General features: G+C 58.2%; 5 protein-coding genes across 5 annotated transcripts; 2 read left to right on the top strand and 3 right to left on the bottom strand.

Annotated features, from left to right (window-relative positions):
• Positions 1 to 492: 492 nt before the first annotated feature.
• Positions 493 to 3,654, top strand: BKA78DRAFT_297888 (BRO1-like domain-containing protein; the record flags this gene model as incomplete). The annotated part of the gene is made up of 3 exons (XM_066886828.1): positions 493 to 776; positions 829 to 2,407; positions 2,446 to 3,654. The coding sequence occupies 3 exons, from the start codon at positions 493 to 495 to the stop codon at positions 3,652 to 3,654; spliced, it is 3,072 nt and encodes a 1,023-aa protein (XP_066742131.1).
• A 2,807-nt stretch (positions 3,655 to 6,461) lies between these two features.
• On the bottom strand, positions 6,462 to 8,066 carry BKA78DRAFT_355073 (uncharacterized protein; the record flags this gene model as incomplete). Its single annotated transcript, XM_066891837.1, has 1 exon — positions 6,462 to 8,066. One exon carries the CDS (start codon positions 8,064 to 8,066, stop codon positions 6,462 to 6,464), a length of 1,605 nt encoding a protein of 534 aa, XP_066742132.1.
• A 420-nt stretch (positions 8,067 to 8,486) lies between these two features.
• Positions 8,487 to 12,339, bottom strand: BKA78DRAFT_179392 (uncharacterized protein). The gene is made up of 5 exons (XM_066883392.1): positions 12,115 to 12,339; positions 10,732 to 12,064; positions 9,789 to 10,555; positions 9,717 to 9,735; positions 8,487 to 9,539 (listed from the first exon to the last, which is right to left on the bottom strand). The coding sequence occupies exons 1-5, from the start codon at positions 12,167 to 12,169 to the stop codon at positions 8,732 to 8,734; spliced, it is 2,982 nt and encodes a 993-aa protein (XP_066742133.1). The 5' UTR covers positions 12,170 to 12,339; the 3' UTR covers positions 8,487 to 8,731.
• Positions 12,340 to 12,844: 505 nt separating this feature from the next.
• On the top strand, positions 12,845 to 13,655 carry BKA78DRAFT_179322 (uncharacterized protein). The gene has a single exon (XM_066883390.1). It carries the CDS (start codon positions 13,028 to 13,030, stop codon positions 13,487 to 13,489), a length of 462 nt encoding a protein of 153 aa, XP_066742134.1. The 5' UTR covers positions 12,845 to 13,027; the 3' UTR covers positions 13,490 to 13,655.
• BKA78DRAFT_179304 (uncharacterized protein) lies at positions 13,577 to 14,284 on the bottom strand. Its single transcript, XM_066883389.1, has 2 exons — positions 13,984 to 14,284; positions 13,577 to 13,753 (listed from the first exon to the last, which is right to left on the bottom strand). The coding sequence occupies exons 1-2, from the start codon at positions 14,124 to 14,126 to the stop codon at positions 13,630 to 13,632; spliced, it is 267 nt and encodes an 88-aa protein (XP_066742135.1). The 5' UTR covers positions 14,127 to 14,284; the 3' UTR covers positions 13,577 to 13,629.
• Between the last annotated feature and the right edge of the window lie 1,942 nt (positions 14,285 to 16,226).

Here is a 16,226-nt window from a genome sequence, read left to right on the forward strand (position 1 = left end):
AGGAGATGTTAATTGGCACAGTGTCGCGACATTTGTTGTTCTAGAATTCCGTCGTCCGCGTCCGAGGAGAGGAGCTTCCCCACGACCCACCCACCTCTAGGCGTCGGCGTCAAAGCGTCAAGTAACGTCAGCTATATACAACACTCCAACCCAACCCAATCCCGCTTGACAACCCGATCCGACGACTGTTCTCTAAACGCCGCTCCCTCGAGCTCGCCGACATTTCCTGAAGCTTCGCCGCGCCGGCGCTTACACCTTTGCCGCTCACCAACCACCGCGACAACCCTACCCATCTGCCTACACCCGCCAGACGGTGCCGTCAGCACAACAATTTCAACTGCAGGCGTCGCGCCATCTGGGACACTACACGGCAAATCGCATATCATATCCGCCCGCGGACCTGCATGAGCAGCGCGGAAAGAGGCGCCCCCATTCTCCTCCATCGGGCGAGCGACATCTCTCCAGGCCACAGCCACCGCCCTCGCCGCCAACATGCCTTCAGTCCTCGCTCCCATGATCTCCGTCCCGCTGAAGCAGACAAATGAGATTGACTGGATCACCCCGCTCAAGGGCTACATCCGCCAGACGTACGGCGACGACCCGGACCGCTACCAGGAAGAATGCTCGACTCTCAACAGACTGCGGCAGGACATGCGCGGGGCTGGTAAGGACAGCGCCGCTGGGAGGGACCTGCTGTACAGATATTACGGACAACTTGAGCTGCTGGATCTGAGGTTTCCCGTCGATGAGAACCACATCAAAATCTCGTTTACATGGTAAGGCTACTGTGCTCGAGGAATGGGCGGCGCTGACTGGTGCCACTTTTAGGTTTGATGCCTTTACCCACAAGCCCACGTCGCAATACTCGCTCGCGTACGAAAAAGCGTCCATCATATTCAACATCTCCGCCGTCCTGTCTTGCCACGCGGCCCACCAAAATCGCCACGAAGATGTCGGCCTCAAGACTGCGTACCATTCGTTCCAGGCTTCGGCCGGCATGTTTACCTACATCAATGAAAATTTCCTGCATGCGCCCTCAACCGATCTTTCCAGGGACACTGTCAAGACGCTGATTGCGGTGATGCTGGCCCAGGGTCAAGAGGTATTCCTGGAGAAGCAGGTTGAGGATGGCAAAAAGTTTGGAATGTTGGCGAAACTGGCTTCTCAGGCTCAGTTTCTCTACAGCCAGGCGGTCGAGGGCGTGCAGGAAAACGTGAGCAAGGCCATCTTTGAAAAAGTGTGGTTGTTGTTGGTCCAGGTCAAGGCAAACCACATGGCCAGTCTGGCCCAGTACTATCAGTCTCTGGCAGACAACGACGCCAATTCGCACGGTGTCGCCATATGCAGACTCCAAGTGGCCGAACAGCAAGCAAAGGACGCCAACCGGATTGCCAATGCTTTTCCCAACAACGTTCCGGCCACCTCCAACCTGAGCTCGGAGACGGGTTCTATACTACAGGACATGACCAAGCGCCATTTGCTGGTCGTCCAGGAGCGCATCGCCGAGTTTACAAAGGATAATGATTTCATCTACCACCAGCAAGTTCCCGCCGAGGCATCCTTGTCGTCGATACCAAAGCTTCCCGCAGCCAAGGCGATTCCCGTTAGCGAGCTCTACCAGGGTCAGGACATTCAGCGCATCATTGGACCCGACATTTTTCAAAAGATTGTTCCAATTTCCGTTACCGAACAGGCCAGCCTGTATGATGAAGAAAAGGCAAAGCTGATCCGAGCCGAGACTGAAAAGGTCGAAACCGCCAACGACGAGATGGCCGCCAGTCTAGACTATCTCAAGTTGCCAGACAGTCTCAACATCTTGAAGGGCGGTATGGATCAGGAAATGACTGTCGATCAAGAGTTTCGGCGGTGGTGCGAGGAGCTGGCAGGTCATCAACCGTTTACCACGGCCTTCGACCAGCTAAGCGCGGAAAAGTCGACCATCACGTCTTCCCTGGATCAGTGCAACAAGCAGTTGGACATGGAGGAGAGTGTATGCGAGAAGATGCGTAGCAAGTATGGCGCCGACTGGACACAGCAGCCGAGTTCGAGGTTGACGGCGACTCTACGAAGCGACATTAAGAACTACAAAAATGCCATTGAAGAGGCAAGCGTCAGTGATGCTGCACTTTATAGCACCTTTAGGCAGTACGAGAGCGATTTTGACGAAATGAGGAGCGCTGGGGAGACGGATGAGGCAGATGTGCTGTATCAAAGGGCGATGATCAAGGCTGGTGCCGCAAGAGGAAAGGGCAAGGGCAGCCCGGGCAACGAGGGCAATCTGATTGATGAGGACTTTGAGGGCGGTCCGAGTGTGGCAGACCAAATCACTTCGGTGGAAGAGTTGCTCAGGAAACTAAACCTGATCAAACGGGAGCGGCAGCAGGTGCTCAAGGATTTGAAGGAAAAGGTAAGAAAGGGCAGTACCAAGCGAGTCCTCGCTGACAGTCTCAGGTCCACACCGACGATATTTCAAACGTCCTCATCCTCAACAAGAAGCAAATCTCGAATCAGGAGAACCAGCTATTCAAAGCCGAGCTCGAGAAATTCCGCCCACACCAGAACCGCATCATGCAGGCCATCCACAAGCAAAACTCGCTAATGAAGGAGCTCACTCGAACGTATGGAGATCTGCTGCAAGATAAGCGCGTTCGATCGGAGCAGAGCAAATACGAGGCCTTTTCACGACAAAGGAGCTCGGTCATGAACAAGTACAAAAAGGTCTACCAAGCCTTCAACGACCTCATCTCCGGGTTGATGAGGGCGCAAGGATTCTACAGCGACATGAAGGAGACGGTGGAGAGCTTGCAAAAGAACGTCGAGTCCTTTGTCAACAACCGGCGCTCAGAAGGCGGCCAGCTCCTTACATCAATCGAAAACCGCAAAGCGTCCGGCTCGTCGGAGCACGCCGACCGCGAGCGCGAGCGGCTCCAGTCCCTCATGGAGCGCATGTCGGTGGAGCCGTCGCGCTCGTCGCCCGTCCACGAGCGCTCCAGCTCGCGCCCAAGCACGCTGCAGCAAACGCCCTCGTTTGGCAGCAGCTACAACCCCGCCGCTTCGCCGCAAACCCAATACGGCGGCATGACGTCGCCGCCGCTCCAATCTCGCATGCCTCACCATCCCCCGCAGCAGAGCAACGGCAGCACCCCGTTCCAGCAACCGCAACAGCAGCCCATGCCGCCGCCGCGCCGCGAGAGCTACAATTCGGTGGGCGCTGCTCAGCCTGCCTCGTACAACCCGACGACGTACGGCCAGCTGCACTCGCCGCCGGCGACACAGCAGTACTTTTCGCCGCCGCCTCCTCATCAGCAACAACAGCATCAACAACAACCGCCTCTGCCCCCTTCTTCCTCTGCCGCCAACCCGTACGCCTCCCCTAACCCCTCCGCCATGTACTCGCCCCAACTACACCAGCATCAGCAGCACCAGCACCAGCAGGGCTACCTCCCGCCCGGCTACGTCCCGCCGCCCCCGCCGCCCGGCCCCCCGCCCTCCCAGCACCACGTCGATTACTCGGGCTTGACTGGCGGCGGTGCCCCGTATCCGTCTGGTCCGGGCGGGTATGCGTCGATGGGGAGGCCCCAGCAGGGACAGCAGCAACAACAGGGGCAGGGGCAGGGGCAGGATCCGTGGGCGGGGTTGAGTGCGTGGAAATAGTAGTGAAGATGGAGGTGGGAGATTTGGAGGGATGGGGACGGGGTTGAGTTTGTAATGTTTCTTGCGGGGATGGGTTTGGATGGGATGGGATGGGATGAGGGGGACAAAGTAGACGAAGAGACGGAAAGGAAGGCGAGGGCAGAAGGGGCAGAAGGCAGAAGGGCAGGGGGCCCGTGTTGTTCCTTCGTTGTGCGTATTCAACTCAGTAGTAGCAGCCGTGGTTGCAGCAGTAGTAGTGGTAGTAACCTGATTTCCCCTCCCCACATCTCCCCCCCTTCTTTCCCACTATTCATCGCCTCCGTCACACCACAATCCACGGCGCTCAGGCTCAGTACATATGGTCTGCTGGTATGTTGCCGCCGCCACACCAGCCAAACGCTCTCTTTCTCTCTCTCTCTCTCTCCCTGAATCAGTTTTCCTCACCTCCTTCCTCCCCTCGTCGTTCGTTTTTGCCCCTGTCTCACTCCGTGCCAGTGGTCGGTCGTTCTTGCAACCCGCAACTTGACTGGTGTAAGCCCCGCGAGTGAATTTGCGCATGTGCGGCCAGCCATGTAGGTGACGTTCTGCCGTGAGTCGAGTCGAGTGCGTTGTGGTCAACAAGGGTGCTGCAGCGGGCATCTAGGGACGGATGTTGTTTAGTACATGGATGGTATAGAGGGAGGGGGAGAGAGTGTGTATGCAGCAGTGGATGGAGTCAAAGGGATGGACGGGGCGGGATGGAGGGGCGGTTGCAGAGGAGAGCAACGACACGCAGCGTATACATCGCCGGCCATTCAGTCAGGGGTTAGGTAAGGGGTGAGGGGGGACGAGGGAGGGGTTCGAAGAGAGAGAAACAAGGGGAAACCAAACAATCTCAGGGGACACAGGGGGAAAGGTGTGAGCAGAGCGCAAAGGCAGTGGCGGGCATGGCACCAAATGAGCAACTGAAAAAAGGGCAGGCACCAAGGACCGCACCACCGAGTAGTGCGTTGTTTCGACGCGAGCATCAGACGCTCGCACGTCTGACGACGGTCGACGAACTTGACTGCCGCAAACCCCCCATCAACCAATTCTCTGTCTTTTGTACATCAGTCAAAAGGGGCGGTCAATACGCACCTGCTTACTCAAGTACTAAAAGCTGCACCTTTTCGTTCATCCTCCAGCAGCAGCAGCAGTAGCAGCCTGTTCTCGCCACCCCTTCTCCTCCTCCCCCGCCCATGACGACGCTCGTAGCCACAGTTAGCAAGTGACCACAGAAAAACCAAAAAGCACCATCAAGACGACACACGGCGCTCTTGAGCGGCCACCAGTGCCACGGCTCTCGCGCAAAGCCGCGCGCGCTTCCAAGCATCCACATGCACCTGGCCCTGGCCCTGCGCAGATCCATCCAGACCCTCGCTCGCGAAAAATAGACGAACACTCTCCACCTGCCTACCTGCCTGGTCCGGACGTGAGAGGACGCGCTTTGGCCGGTCGGTGGGCGGTGCGTTTGTATGGTCAAGGGAAACGCTGGAAAAGAGAAAAGAGTCAAGAGTGTTTTTTAGGGGTTGACCAAAAATAGCACAGTTTACTTTTTTCTCTCGTGCCTTGAATTTTTTCTTTCTTGGAGGGGCGTTCAGAGGACCGAACGGATAGAATTGAAGCGAAGCGAAAGCAAGCGCAAAAAAAGGGAAAAAGAAGAAGACGGGAGAAGAGACTGAAAAAGATCTAGTTGTCTCTTAGTGGTGCTTTGGACCACCGTCCCCAGTCACCGCCAGACCGGTCAACAAACCCATCTGCAACCCCCTCGCCCGTCCATGACCCAAACTCAACTCATTCAGCCCGGCGCAGCCCAGCGCAGCCTGGCAAGGCGAGGTAAGCGGCAAACGGCAAACCCCTTCTCCCTCCCTCGCTCCTCCCTCCTGCTCCTCCTCCAACCAACCAACTCGAACAAAAAGAAAAATTCCCAAAAAAAGACCAAAGCATAATTTAAGCTTTTTGGAGGGGGAGCTTTGACGCAGATTCAGGGCGGATGCATGGGTGGCGGAACCGTTGGGACGGAACGGGGTGCTCGCCGGGCGGCTGGCCGGCTAGCCGGGCGAACAAAAAAAAGAGAGTTCAGGGTCTGATGCGTGATGGGGTGCAGGGATGTGGCTGGCTGGGGTTGACGGCCAATTTTTTTTGGAGTGGAGAGGGTTGGTTGGTGGTGAGGCGGGGAGGGACTGTCGTAGGAAGATGGATGGGCAGCGCAGTTGGTCGCTGGATACAGTGGTGAGATTAGTGGATCAGTCAGTGGGTACATGCGTGGTATTACAGTAGGTCGGTAGGTACTACAGCCTTACAGCGCCTTACAGGGCAACAGACAGATAGACATACACATGATGGGCAGGCAGTCCATAGTCGCGCTGGTGGTTTTTTTGCGCTTCATCCACAACCCGTACTCCGGTATGTGGCCAGTTGACCACCCTCTTTTCGCTTCACTTTGGGTCGGTTGCTCTTCCAACTTCCAATCTGTCTTCTCCTCCTTGTCCTTCTTCTCCTCCACTTTCTTCTTTTCCAGATGGTCCTGTCGTTCAGAGCTCAGGGGAAAGGTCGGGATGATGCCTTGATTCCCTCTGCCAGTCGAGCGGGGTTGTCCCTGAAGTCCTCGACGTGACGAGATTCGCTGGTGTGGTAGCCACCATGGAGTGCTGGACAGCAGACCGCTGCGGTCGCCTAGCGGCGGCCGTGGACTGAGTGCCTGCAGCAATGCATGCTGTCTTCTTAAGCCCTCAATCTAGAGGTCGGCAGTGATGGTGAAAGATCGTGTGGGCAACTTAGAAAGCCAACCCAATTCCATCCCCAACTCTTCAAGACACGGCCTTGTACTCGACAGTCACAGGCGTGCTCGCAAACACCGGGCTTCCCCAGGGGTCGTTGAACCCCATGTCGAGCAACGCGCCGCCGCCGCAGGCCAGCTGGCGGTCAATTTCGTGCGTCAGCATCTCAATGTCGTTGCGCGCAAAGTCGGCCTCGGCCTGCGCGTACGGCGACACGATGAAGGGCTCGACGGCGGCCAGCTGCGTCTCCTTGGGCGCGGGCGCCGTGCGAGGCCGCGGCATCGAGGACGAGAAGCGGCGAGGACGAGCCTGTGGGGGCGGTAGCATGGCGTCGTCGTCGTCGTTGCCAGTGAGCTCTTGCAGGGCCTTTGAGGCCTTGACGACGGTCTTGGAGCGGCCAATGCCGTACGCCACCGTCGCCTGGTTGAGCATCGTCTCGCGGCCCTTTCGAGTTTCCTCCTTTTTACGCTCGGCTTCGGCGCCTGCGCGCCCTAGCTCATAGGCCAGCTCCGCCGTACTCCGCACCTTGTTCCTGATCATGCCCGTCTGCTCCATCAGGCGCACGAGCTCGCGGCTCTCCTTGCTACGGCCCTCCCAGCGCATCCGCGGCCACGCCCGCTTGTCTGTTCCATGTCGTTCAGTGAGCAGCTGCTCCCACGCCCCCGCCAGCACCCGCTGCTGCATCAGCGACCCCACCAAGAGGCTAAAGTCCCAGTCGGCCTTGGTTCCGCCCGTCATGGATGCGCGTTTGCTTTCTGCCGGGACGGGCGCCACTTGGACACCGTTGCCCGCATCTCCGCGCTCGTAGTGACGCGCCACGTGCTCGCATCTGTCGCCCCACGAGCGCAGCAGCCGCACGCAGAAGCCGCACCCAAACGCCCTCTTGCTGTGCACGCGAAGCATGGCGTGCTCGGCGCAAATCTTGGGCATCTCGTTCAGCCGCTTGTGGTGGGCTTCGCCCGAGCCAGCTAGCTGCGCGGCTGCAGCCGACGTGGCGCAGAGGCGCCGTTCTTCATCGCGGTCGACCGCACATCCACGACAGCCGTGCGTCTCTGCGTGGTGCCGCCGGTACTTGCCCTCGGAGAAGAAGTAGCGGTGGCAGCGAGAGTCGGGACAGGTCCAGCGGATGGGTTGCTCGTGGTACTCTTCCTCGTGGAGCTGCCAGTGACCCTTGGAGTAGCTCGTGTAGGGGCAAAAGGTGCAGGCGTAGAGCGTGACTGGCTTTGGGAGGACGACGGGCTTCGCAGTGACGGGCTGCTGCGGCTGGCTCTGGTAGCGGCGGTGGTGGGGCTCGGCCTTGGGAGGTTGGTGCGGCTTTGGTTTGGAGATGGAGGGCTTGGAGGTCAGGGGTTTGGCGTCCTTGGGAGGAAGAGGTGGAAGTGGTTTGTCCTGGACGACAATGCCCGAGTCTTTTCGCGTGGAGAATTTGGACGAATTGGTCGTGGCCGTCGACGAGGTGGAGCTGGTGGAAACTTTTCTGCTGAAGCGAAAGGCGGAACTGATGGAGGGCTTGCGACTGAGGGAAGGCTTGCTGCTTAGGGAAGGCATGCGGCTAAGAGGCCTGGATGAATTGGAGGGCAGCGAAGCACCGTCGACTGAGGAGGATTTGGAGGCATTGATGAAGAAACTAAACATGGTGGTGGCGGAGTCTGTCGAGGCGCGTGCATTGGAACTGGAAAAAAGGCTAGAGGAGTTGGAGTTGTTGGACGAGTCTGATTCGGAAGCTAGAGAGAGGATTAGAAATGGAGGAGAGGCAGCACATGGATGGCATACAAGCGTGACGGCGGGAGAGGAATGGTTTTGGCGCCATGATTATTGCCGAAGCCGTGTGCAGGGCAGGTGCAGTAGTGGTGGAGGGTGGGCAGCAGAGTTGAGAAATAGTCGTGGTTGAGCCAAATAGAGTTCTGGGCTCGATAATTGGGCCGCCGTCCCGCAGCAGCGGATTTGGCGCGAGTATAAAGAGAGTCGGTGAGGTCTGCGACTCGTGTCTGTTTCACATTATGCCCCGGGCTGCGCGCCTGTCGCTGCGCCCAATCACTTGCCTTGACACGCCTCTCTGTTTGATCGTCGTCGGGTAGCCGCCCGCCTTCATGCACCGAGAACGACTGCATCACGAAAATCTAGGATCACCTACACACAAGGCTGACAGTCAGCGCCTGCAAACCAGACAAACACGTCCAAAACAGAAACGGCCTCCAGCAAACCAAACGACTGAAAATTTCACTCGACGCGAAACATGCCGAGTCGCAACACTTGCACGCGAGCCCGTCCCTCTACAACTTCAACCCCTTCGCCTCGCCTTACCCCTTTTGGGCATACTCCTCGATGACACTCTTCGGTTCCACATAATCGCCAAGTGCCTGGTACTCCAGGTCGTACCCAAACGCCTTGGGCCCCCCAATCGCGATGCCCATGTCCGTCGACGTCCACTGCGGGCTCGCCGTGATGCCCAGCACCGTCACCCGAAGCCCATACCTAAACTCGGGCACCCCCAGCCCCCGTCCGCTGCTCGTGTCCAGCACCGCAATCAAGTCTGGCACCGTCGCGATGATGCGCTTCGTCCCATCCTCTGCTTTGTGCTCGCAGTACAGGTTCTCGTTCTTGTGCGGAATCACCAGCTTGCCGCCTTCTGCCACGGCCGGCATGGCGTCCACCACCTCCTCCTGCTCGTCTGCGGGGATGCCCGAAATGGTAATGGTTCCGTACGAATGCCCCTTGTACAGACGCCTCTCGACGTTGATGATTTTGCCCCGGTAGAGCACGCGAGCAGTCTTTTGCCCTCCCACCTCTTCCACAATGCTCTCGCACACCTTGCTCAATGTGTTGCTCCGCTCCGCCCGCGCGATGCACCGTCCGATTCTCCACGCCAGAGAGTAAGTCTTGAGTACCGAGTGCTTCCTCACGCTGTCGGCCGTAGTGGGTGCCGAGGCCATGCCAACCCGTGATCCCATCTCGCTGCAGGATGCGCGCAGGGCCCGGTCAACAATCTCGTCGGTGCTGGCTCGAACCATGAGGATGGACTTGCCGTCGCCAGAGTCAATCGCGCATGGGATAAGCGATCCTGGCTCATGAACAGCTAATGTCGTCTGCCAGTAGGTTGGGTACGCGCTAACAGATTGAATGGGTCAGTGAACCAGTCTAAAAGGGGGAATGAGAAAAGATGTTCAGCAATCATGATCAGGAAAGTTGAGAAAGAGAAAGCCACCAGGTCTGCGAAACCCCGTAGAAAGGGAGAAAGAGGGCGAAATTCGGAGGAGAGCTGCGAGGTTTCCGCAAACCACTCACCGTCCCATAAAATCCGCATCTACAACCCACAAGTCAGCTTAACACGCGAGAAGACATTTGCAGTCGACATACCTATACTCGGACGATTCAAATACTTGGAGCTGCCGACCAACAGGGGCTCGAGACCGTTGGCGCCACCAATCTCCAACGCGATGACGGCATCAAAAGAATCATGCTTCAGATACTCCATCAGAGTGCGGAACGCATCGACCGTTTCGGTTGCGTTCAAGCGCTCGACCGACACGGCCGGCGAGCCCATGTGGCCGCCCCAGTAGACGCGCGCGTCGGGAGCCAGCGTCGAGACGTCGACAATCTTCATCACGTGGCCGTCCCTGAGCTGGTCCGTCAGCTGGATCTTTGTGGCTTGGGGAGAGCCTCCGCCGGCGCAGCCGAGCACGTAGCAGCCCTCTGCCAGCCAGGCGAGGTCGGTCTCCGAGACGACCCATTCGTGGTGGCCCGTCTCCGGGTTGAGCTGGATGTTGGGCCGGTAGGTGAAGGGGTCGACGGGCGCCTCGATTTCCACCGTGTCCAGGTAGTGTTTGTGCGTCTCTTCGCCGTCGTCCAGGAGGTCCTCCTTGTCTTCTAGCGGTGCGGGTTGCCGTGTCACGTCCAGGTCGCCGACGGCCTTGACTACGGTGCGCAGTTTATTGGCCACGTACGTGACGGGCAGCAGGTCGACCTCTGTGATGGTGATTGTCGATGGAATGGCGCCCGCGTCGGTTGCCCTTTTGATGGCGAGATCTTTTGCCTTTTGAGCCGCCTCCGTCTGGCTCTGGTGGTCGGTGCTTTGGATGATGTCCACTACGCCGCCAACCTTGGACACTGCGGCTCCAACGGCGCTGATCAAGTTAGCAGACTGGACTTGTAGGGTTGGTGCATGGACGGCAGAAAGAGTCTACTCGTTGCCACATTCGGGGTACAAGGCGAGCACTCAAGTAGGGCAGCCAGAGGGCTCACCGTCAGGCTGAAGTGAAAAGGCAAACCACCAAAACAAGAAATCTTGCGAAAGACTTACTTTGCTACATCATGGTAAGGGGGACAGATGATCTGAGATGCCCCCTGAAGGCTGTCAGGGGCAACGACGGATCCGCCTCCAACAAGGAGAACCGGCAGCGGATCCGGGGACGTCTTGCAAAGATCGACCATATTCTCCAACATGATCTTGATGCGGTCCTGTGCCTTTGCAACCAGCTCAGGACTAACATCCTGGACCAGCTTTGCGTCGCCAATCTCGGCCTTCTTCGCCGCCACTGCAACGTCCGTCGCGGTCAGGACCTTGCCGCCAAACACCTTGGCCTCGGTCGTGATGTAGTGGCCCACGCTGTCTGGACCCACCGTCACCTTGGCGTCTGCGTCTCTGACGATGGATCCGCCGCCCAGTCCGATGCTGTGGAGGAACGGCATGCTGTAGTTGACCTTGACGCCAGCCACCGTCACGAAAGCAGACGCCTGGCGAGGGAATCCAGACGGCAAAAGAACGCCGGAATCAGCCGTCGTTCCGCCAATATCGATCACAACGGCCGCGCTGCCACCCAGGAGATTCTTTCCGGCGAGATATGCGGCGCCGCGCATTGAATTGGTGGCGCCGCTGGAAAAGGTGCGGATGGGCATGCGCGCCGCGGCCGCAGCATCAATCAGCGTGCCGTCGTTCTGCGTAATATACAACCCACAGCGCAGGCCCAGACGATCCATGGCCTTGCGGAAGCCCTTGACGGTGCGGCGGCCATAGCGCAGGATGCTCGCGTTGAGGACGGCGGCGTTTTCGCGCTCCAGGAAGCCAATGTTGGAGACGTCGGCGCTGCACACGACGTCGACGTGGTCGCCCAGCTCGCGGCGCACAATTGCGGCGACCTTGCGCTCCTGCTGGAAGACCTCGTCGATGGGCGAGAAGATCCCGGCAACGACGATGGCGTCGACGCCCGAGGCCTTGAGCTCCTTGCACGCCTCCACCACCTGCTCTTCCTTGACGGGCGCCTCTTCGCTGCCGTCAATGTGCAGGCCACCGTCGACGTAGACGACCGGACCCTGGAGCAGCTCTTTGAGAGCCGGTGGCCATTCGCTGAGCGGTGGGATTTGGCGCAGAAAGCTGCGCGACAGGCGCACGATGCCGACCCGGCGTAGTCTCCTCGCATCTCTTTCGACGACCGCGTTGATGAAGTGCGTGGTTCCAATTGTCACAGTTGCAATGGCCGACGGCGGGATCGAAGCATCAGTCAGCACGGTGCGAATGGCTGACTCGATGCCGTCGGTGACATGCGGTGTGGTGGGCGTCTTGTGGTGGGCAAGAATGCCCCGCGAAGGGGTGCCATTTGCGTCTGGGAGAAGGGCGACACAATCCGTGTTCGTGCCTTGAAGAGTGTCAGAATCGTGAGTTTGATGTTATGCGAGTGCGACCTACCTCCAACATCAACACCAATCCTAATGTTGGTGAGCGGCGCCTCGTTGCTTCCCATCTTGACTGGATCCGTGGCGCTTTCGAGTTCAATTGGCGATGTCAAACGAGCAGCTCTTGGGGTCAATTGTTTGCGATACAATTCAATGGCTCGAGTAGACCAATGCTCTCAATCCAGCAAGCCAACCGTTGTCTGGTTACCTGGTAGCCTCTGAGGCAACGTCACAAAGTACAGCAACACAGCCGTCACCAGTCGGACCCGAGAGGATCCAGAGCTCGACGGCGGCGCAAAACAAACTTCAATCAATCACATCATGGCCAGCAACCAACCTTTCCCAAGCTCTTTAACCGCGCTGCCGCCGCCCGAGCTCCTATCACATCTTATCGCGACGACGCGCGCTGTTATCGCCTGGCGCTGCCCCTCCGACCCGGGATTTCGAGGCCCAGGACCGAACGGGACCACCCACTCTTCAGCTGCTTCTGGGGCGGGGGTTCTTGGTTGGTTGCGTGCTCCCCGTATCGCGTTGCGCTGGATGGCCGGTAATGGTTGGTGAGCGGCCGGTTGGCCATGGATGGCCCTGCGTTTGCCGTCGACGCGCGAGTCGTGGAGGAAGCTACTTCCAGGGTCCAGCGGAGAAGGGCGTCAGACGAGCGCCGAGTCGCGAAAGCGAAAGCGCGCGGTCACGTTTGCTTCGTCTTGCCTACCTAAAGGGGTGTAAGGCGGTGGAGGGATGGTGAGGGTCGTCGACTACCCCTCTTTTGTCGAGTTGCTGTATTTGGTATCCAATGGCTGCGTCATCCGTCCCTTGCGCATGCTACTCCCGCGGGACCACTACCTTGAAATTTCAACAGTCGACTGACATGTGTAGAATCAGTCATTTCTCCGTCCAAAACAACAAGTTGACGTCGTACGCGCCAAATGATGGCCCCAAGGGAAGCAAAAAGAGAGGACAAGCGGGAGAAAGAGACGATTGAAGGACATGGTGCATCACAACATTCTCCTCCACTCGTCCCCAAAATCGCAAGCACAGCACCTTTAATGCCGCCCATTTCCCTTCACCAACTTCAATTCCCTCTCCATTTCCTCCATCTTCACACTCACCCAAGAAACCCCCCAAGCCACCATGACCATGACCATCCCCTCCGCTTCACTTCCATTTCCACACGCACACCACATCTTCCCTCCACTTCACTTCACCTCCCCTCGCGTGACCACTCCCCCCTCTGTCTGCCCTCCCCCACGCACCTCTCCTCCTCTCCATCCCTCGCTCGGCCGGCAAACAACGTCAGGGTCGCTCGCACGAGTCGCGCGCCCACTCGCTCGCTCACTCCAGCAGTAGCTAGCGCTCGGCCGTCACCCGGCCGTCTGTCCATCCGTTGACGCTGCCCGGGCTGCCTGCCTGCCCGTTGTTCGTCCCGCTCTTGCCGCTCGCCTTGGAACCGCCAACCCGTCCACCTCACGTGCAAGATGGGCGGGCAGGCGGGCGGGCCGTCGCCTGTTGGTCACGCCCCACACCCCACCTACATCCCACGCGCAGGGCAGGTGGTGCGGTTCCATGTTTGCCCTGCGCCGGCTTGGCTGGAATAATGGGCTGGGCTGGGCTGTGCTACGCTGGGCTGCTGAGGAGATGGAAACTTGTATGTGCTAGACTGAGTGAGTGGCATGAATGAGGTAGCTGGGGAGAGGAGAGAGAGAGAGGGAAAGATGGAGTAACGCAAGGATAGCAGACGTAGGTACATGTAGGTAGGTACAGCGACACGCTGCGAACAACCAGCAAAAAAGAGCAGCATCAGGCATGTCAAACAGTCAAAGGAAGGGAAAAAAAGAGGAGAAGAGAAAGGCAAAAAACGGAGGGGATTTGGCTGCCTACATACCTATTTGCCTCTCCCGCTCGACTGTACTGTACTGCATAGATACATAAAACATGTAGAAGCAGTAAATAGGGGCCTTGCTTGCGGCAGCCAGCACACTCATGGCATCTAGCAATAGTAAGTGATAAAAAACCTACCAACATCATCTCCAACAGCGCCCGCTAATCTCCATCTCTTTCTTTTCTCCCGCCGCCGGGCCCATTACCTACGCATCCATCTCTTTCCCGTCGTCTGTCCAGCTCAGCGCAGTGCAGACACCACCCCAACCCAACCCATCATCCTAAAAAAAATTTCAAACAACCCCCCTACCTACTACCGCTCTGAAAAGGCGCATCTCAGCATCTTGCTGTTGTTCAGCCTAGCGCTTGGGCGCTCAAGCCCCCCCTTTTCAGCCCTGCGCCATTTTCTTTTCTCCTTGTTTTTTCTGTGTTTTTTTTTTCTTTTTTTTTGTTTTTTGGCGTTGTATGTTCAGCCCTACCCTGCAGCCCTACCTACATCAACAGATGCCATGCCGTACGTGCGGCTGGCTATGCGGTTGGCAGAAAGGGGCAAGGAAGGAAAGACAGGCAGGCAGGTAGGCCTGCAGGTGACCTGCTGCCTGTTCGCGTACAAGGAAGAATTTGCAGAGGCAAAACGTAAGACGAGATGGAAGCATGTATGTATGCAGGGCTGGCTGGCTGACCATAGAAGAGACGACGGGGTTTGGCATGAGGCGACCTAGCGGCGGCGGCCTTCTAGAAGCAATTGAAGCGGTGGAGGAGTGAGCTTCTAGAAGCAGACTACCTACTTACCTACCTACTGCTCTTGGCCTTTCTCTTCTTTTCTCTCCTGCTGACATGTAGTTCATCCGCACCCAACCTCTTGCGAGGCGCCGGCTGAGGAAGGTAGGATGGGGTGAGGTGAGCGTAGCGTGGCGAGATGGTGGTGAGTGGCCACAGGATTGAGGGCTAAGGCTTGACAGGGCTGCAGCTCCTTGTCGCTTTCCCTTCACCTAAGCCTTCTACCTATCCACCTAGTTGCCCACCTCCTACCTATGCAAAAGTGGCGAGTGATGAGCCACATGCTCACCTGTCTGTTCTCCCGCGGGTGGGCAGAGGAAATAGCAGCTGCTTCACCGTCCATCCATCCGTCCGTCCGTAATACATGGACTGTAGGCACGACACACCGAGCAAACTCGCACGGACGGACGGTCAACACTTCCATGCCTAGCAATAAATGGGCGCTCGGTCGGCCGGTAAGGTGGCCGGTATCCGGTGGCTCGGTCAAGCAAGCTACCAAGTTTGTGGCTGACTGCCAGACTGACTGACCGATGCTCCTCGCTCTTGTTCGGGCGAGTGGGATGGGCGGCTGTGGCGGCGGCGGTCGAGAAGACAACGAAAGAAGGTGAGCGAGCAACGACGCCAAATCCGATGCATGGCTCGTCGGGCGCTCGGTGATTGGGAGCCTGCAGGGAGGGCAGGCAGGTCCTCACTCTCCAAGGTAGTCTCTCGTCCGAGGACCTACAAGAGAAGCCGGAAGGGCAGGGCAGCGAGAGGGGCGTTTCGGTGTCCGAAAACCCAACACAGTGCGTGCGAGTACGTCACTGAGCTGATGACGACGACGACGATGCGGCGGACGGAGACGGGGGATCGGGGATGACAGACGGACGGACGGACGGACGGACAGACGGATGGACCGGGGGAGAAGGGAAACGGGCGAGGCGGCGGATGCGGTCCTTGTGGGATTGGTGGTATGTATGTACCGTGGAGAGAGATAGATGAGAGGCACCGATTGAATTGCCCGGGCAGCCGTCTCACCTACCCAGCGACGAGTGACGAGGATTGTTGAAACAAGGTGATGACGGTGGGGGACAAGGAGAAAGATACAGACATTGAGATGACGGCTTCTGCGACCTCTGCGATGGCAAACGCGATGGTCAAGTGAGGCGGCGACAGGAGAGTTGGAGTGGAGTGAATTGGTGTCGACTGCCCGCCCAACCAGCCAGCCAGCCAATGGCGCGCTCGCCTCGACAGGTTATTCCAACAGCTTTCTTCGAACAATGGAGACGACCACATCTCTCATCAGTGGTTGGACAGAGTAATCAACAGCCTCGACACGCCCGGCTCCTCGCCTCGCAAGGCTTTCGTCGTCGTCACCTACCTACTGCATTGGATGGTTGCCCGCCAGGTAATGTCACAGTCACAAGCAGCACAGCAGAGCCGTCGATTGCCGCTGGTCGGCGTGTGTCGCCTCCACCGCCGCTGCCG

Source organism: Phyllosticta capitalensis (assembly GCF_038381095.1).
Source record: "Phyllosticta capitalensis strain CBS 128856 chromosome Unknown BKA78scaffold_8, whole genome shotgun sequence".
Classification (NCBI taxonomy): domain Eukaryota; kingdom Fungi; phylum Ascomycota; class Dothideomycetes; order Botryosphaeriales; family Phyllostictaceae; genus Phyllosticta; species Phyllosticta capitalensis.

Bases quoted from the DNA above. Each gene is read 5' to 3' on its own strand.
- BKA78DRAFT_179392 (XM_066883392.1), bottom strand. From the start codon at position 12,169: ATGGGAAGCAACGAGGCGCCGCTCACCAACATTAGGATTGGTGTTGAT. The intron at 12,065-12,114 runs GTAGGTCGCACT...ACACTCTTCAAG, and splicing joins GATTGGTGTTGATGTTGGAG to GCACGAACACGGATTGTGTC. The intron at 10,556-10,731 runs GTAAGTCTTTCG...TAACTTGATCAG, and splicing joins CCTTACCATGATGTAGCAAA to CGCCGTTGGAGCCGCAGTGT.
- BKA78DRAFT_179322 (XM_066883390.1), top strand. From the start codon at position 13,028: ATGATGGCCCCAAGGGAAGCAAAAAGAGAGGACAAGCGGGAGAAAGAG.
- BKA78DRAFT_179304 (XM_066883389.1), bottom strand. From the start codon at position 14,126: ATGATGTTGGTAGGTTTTTTATCACTTACTATTGCTAGATGCCATGAG. The intron at 13,754-13,983 runs GTATGTAGGCAG...CACTCAGTCTAG, and splicing joins CGAGCGGGAGAGGCAAATAG to CACATACAAGTTTCCATCTC.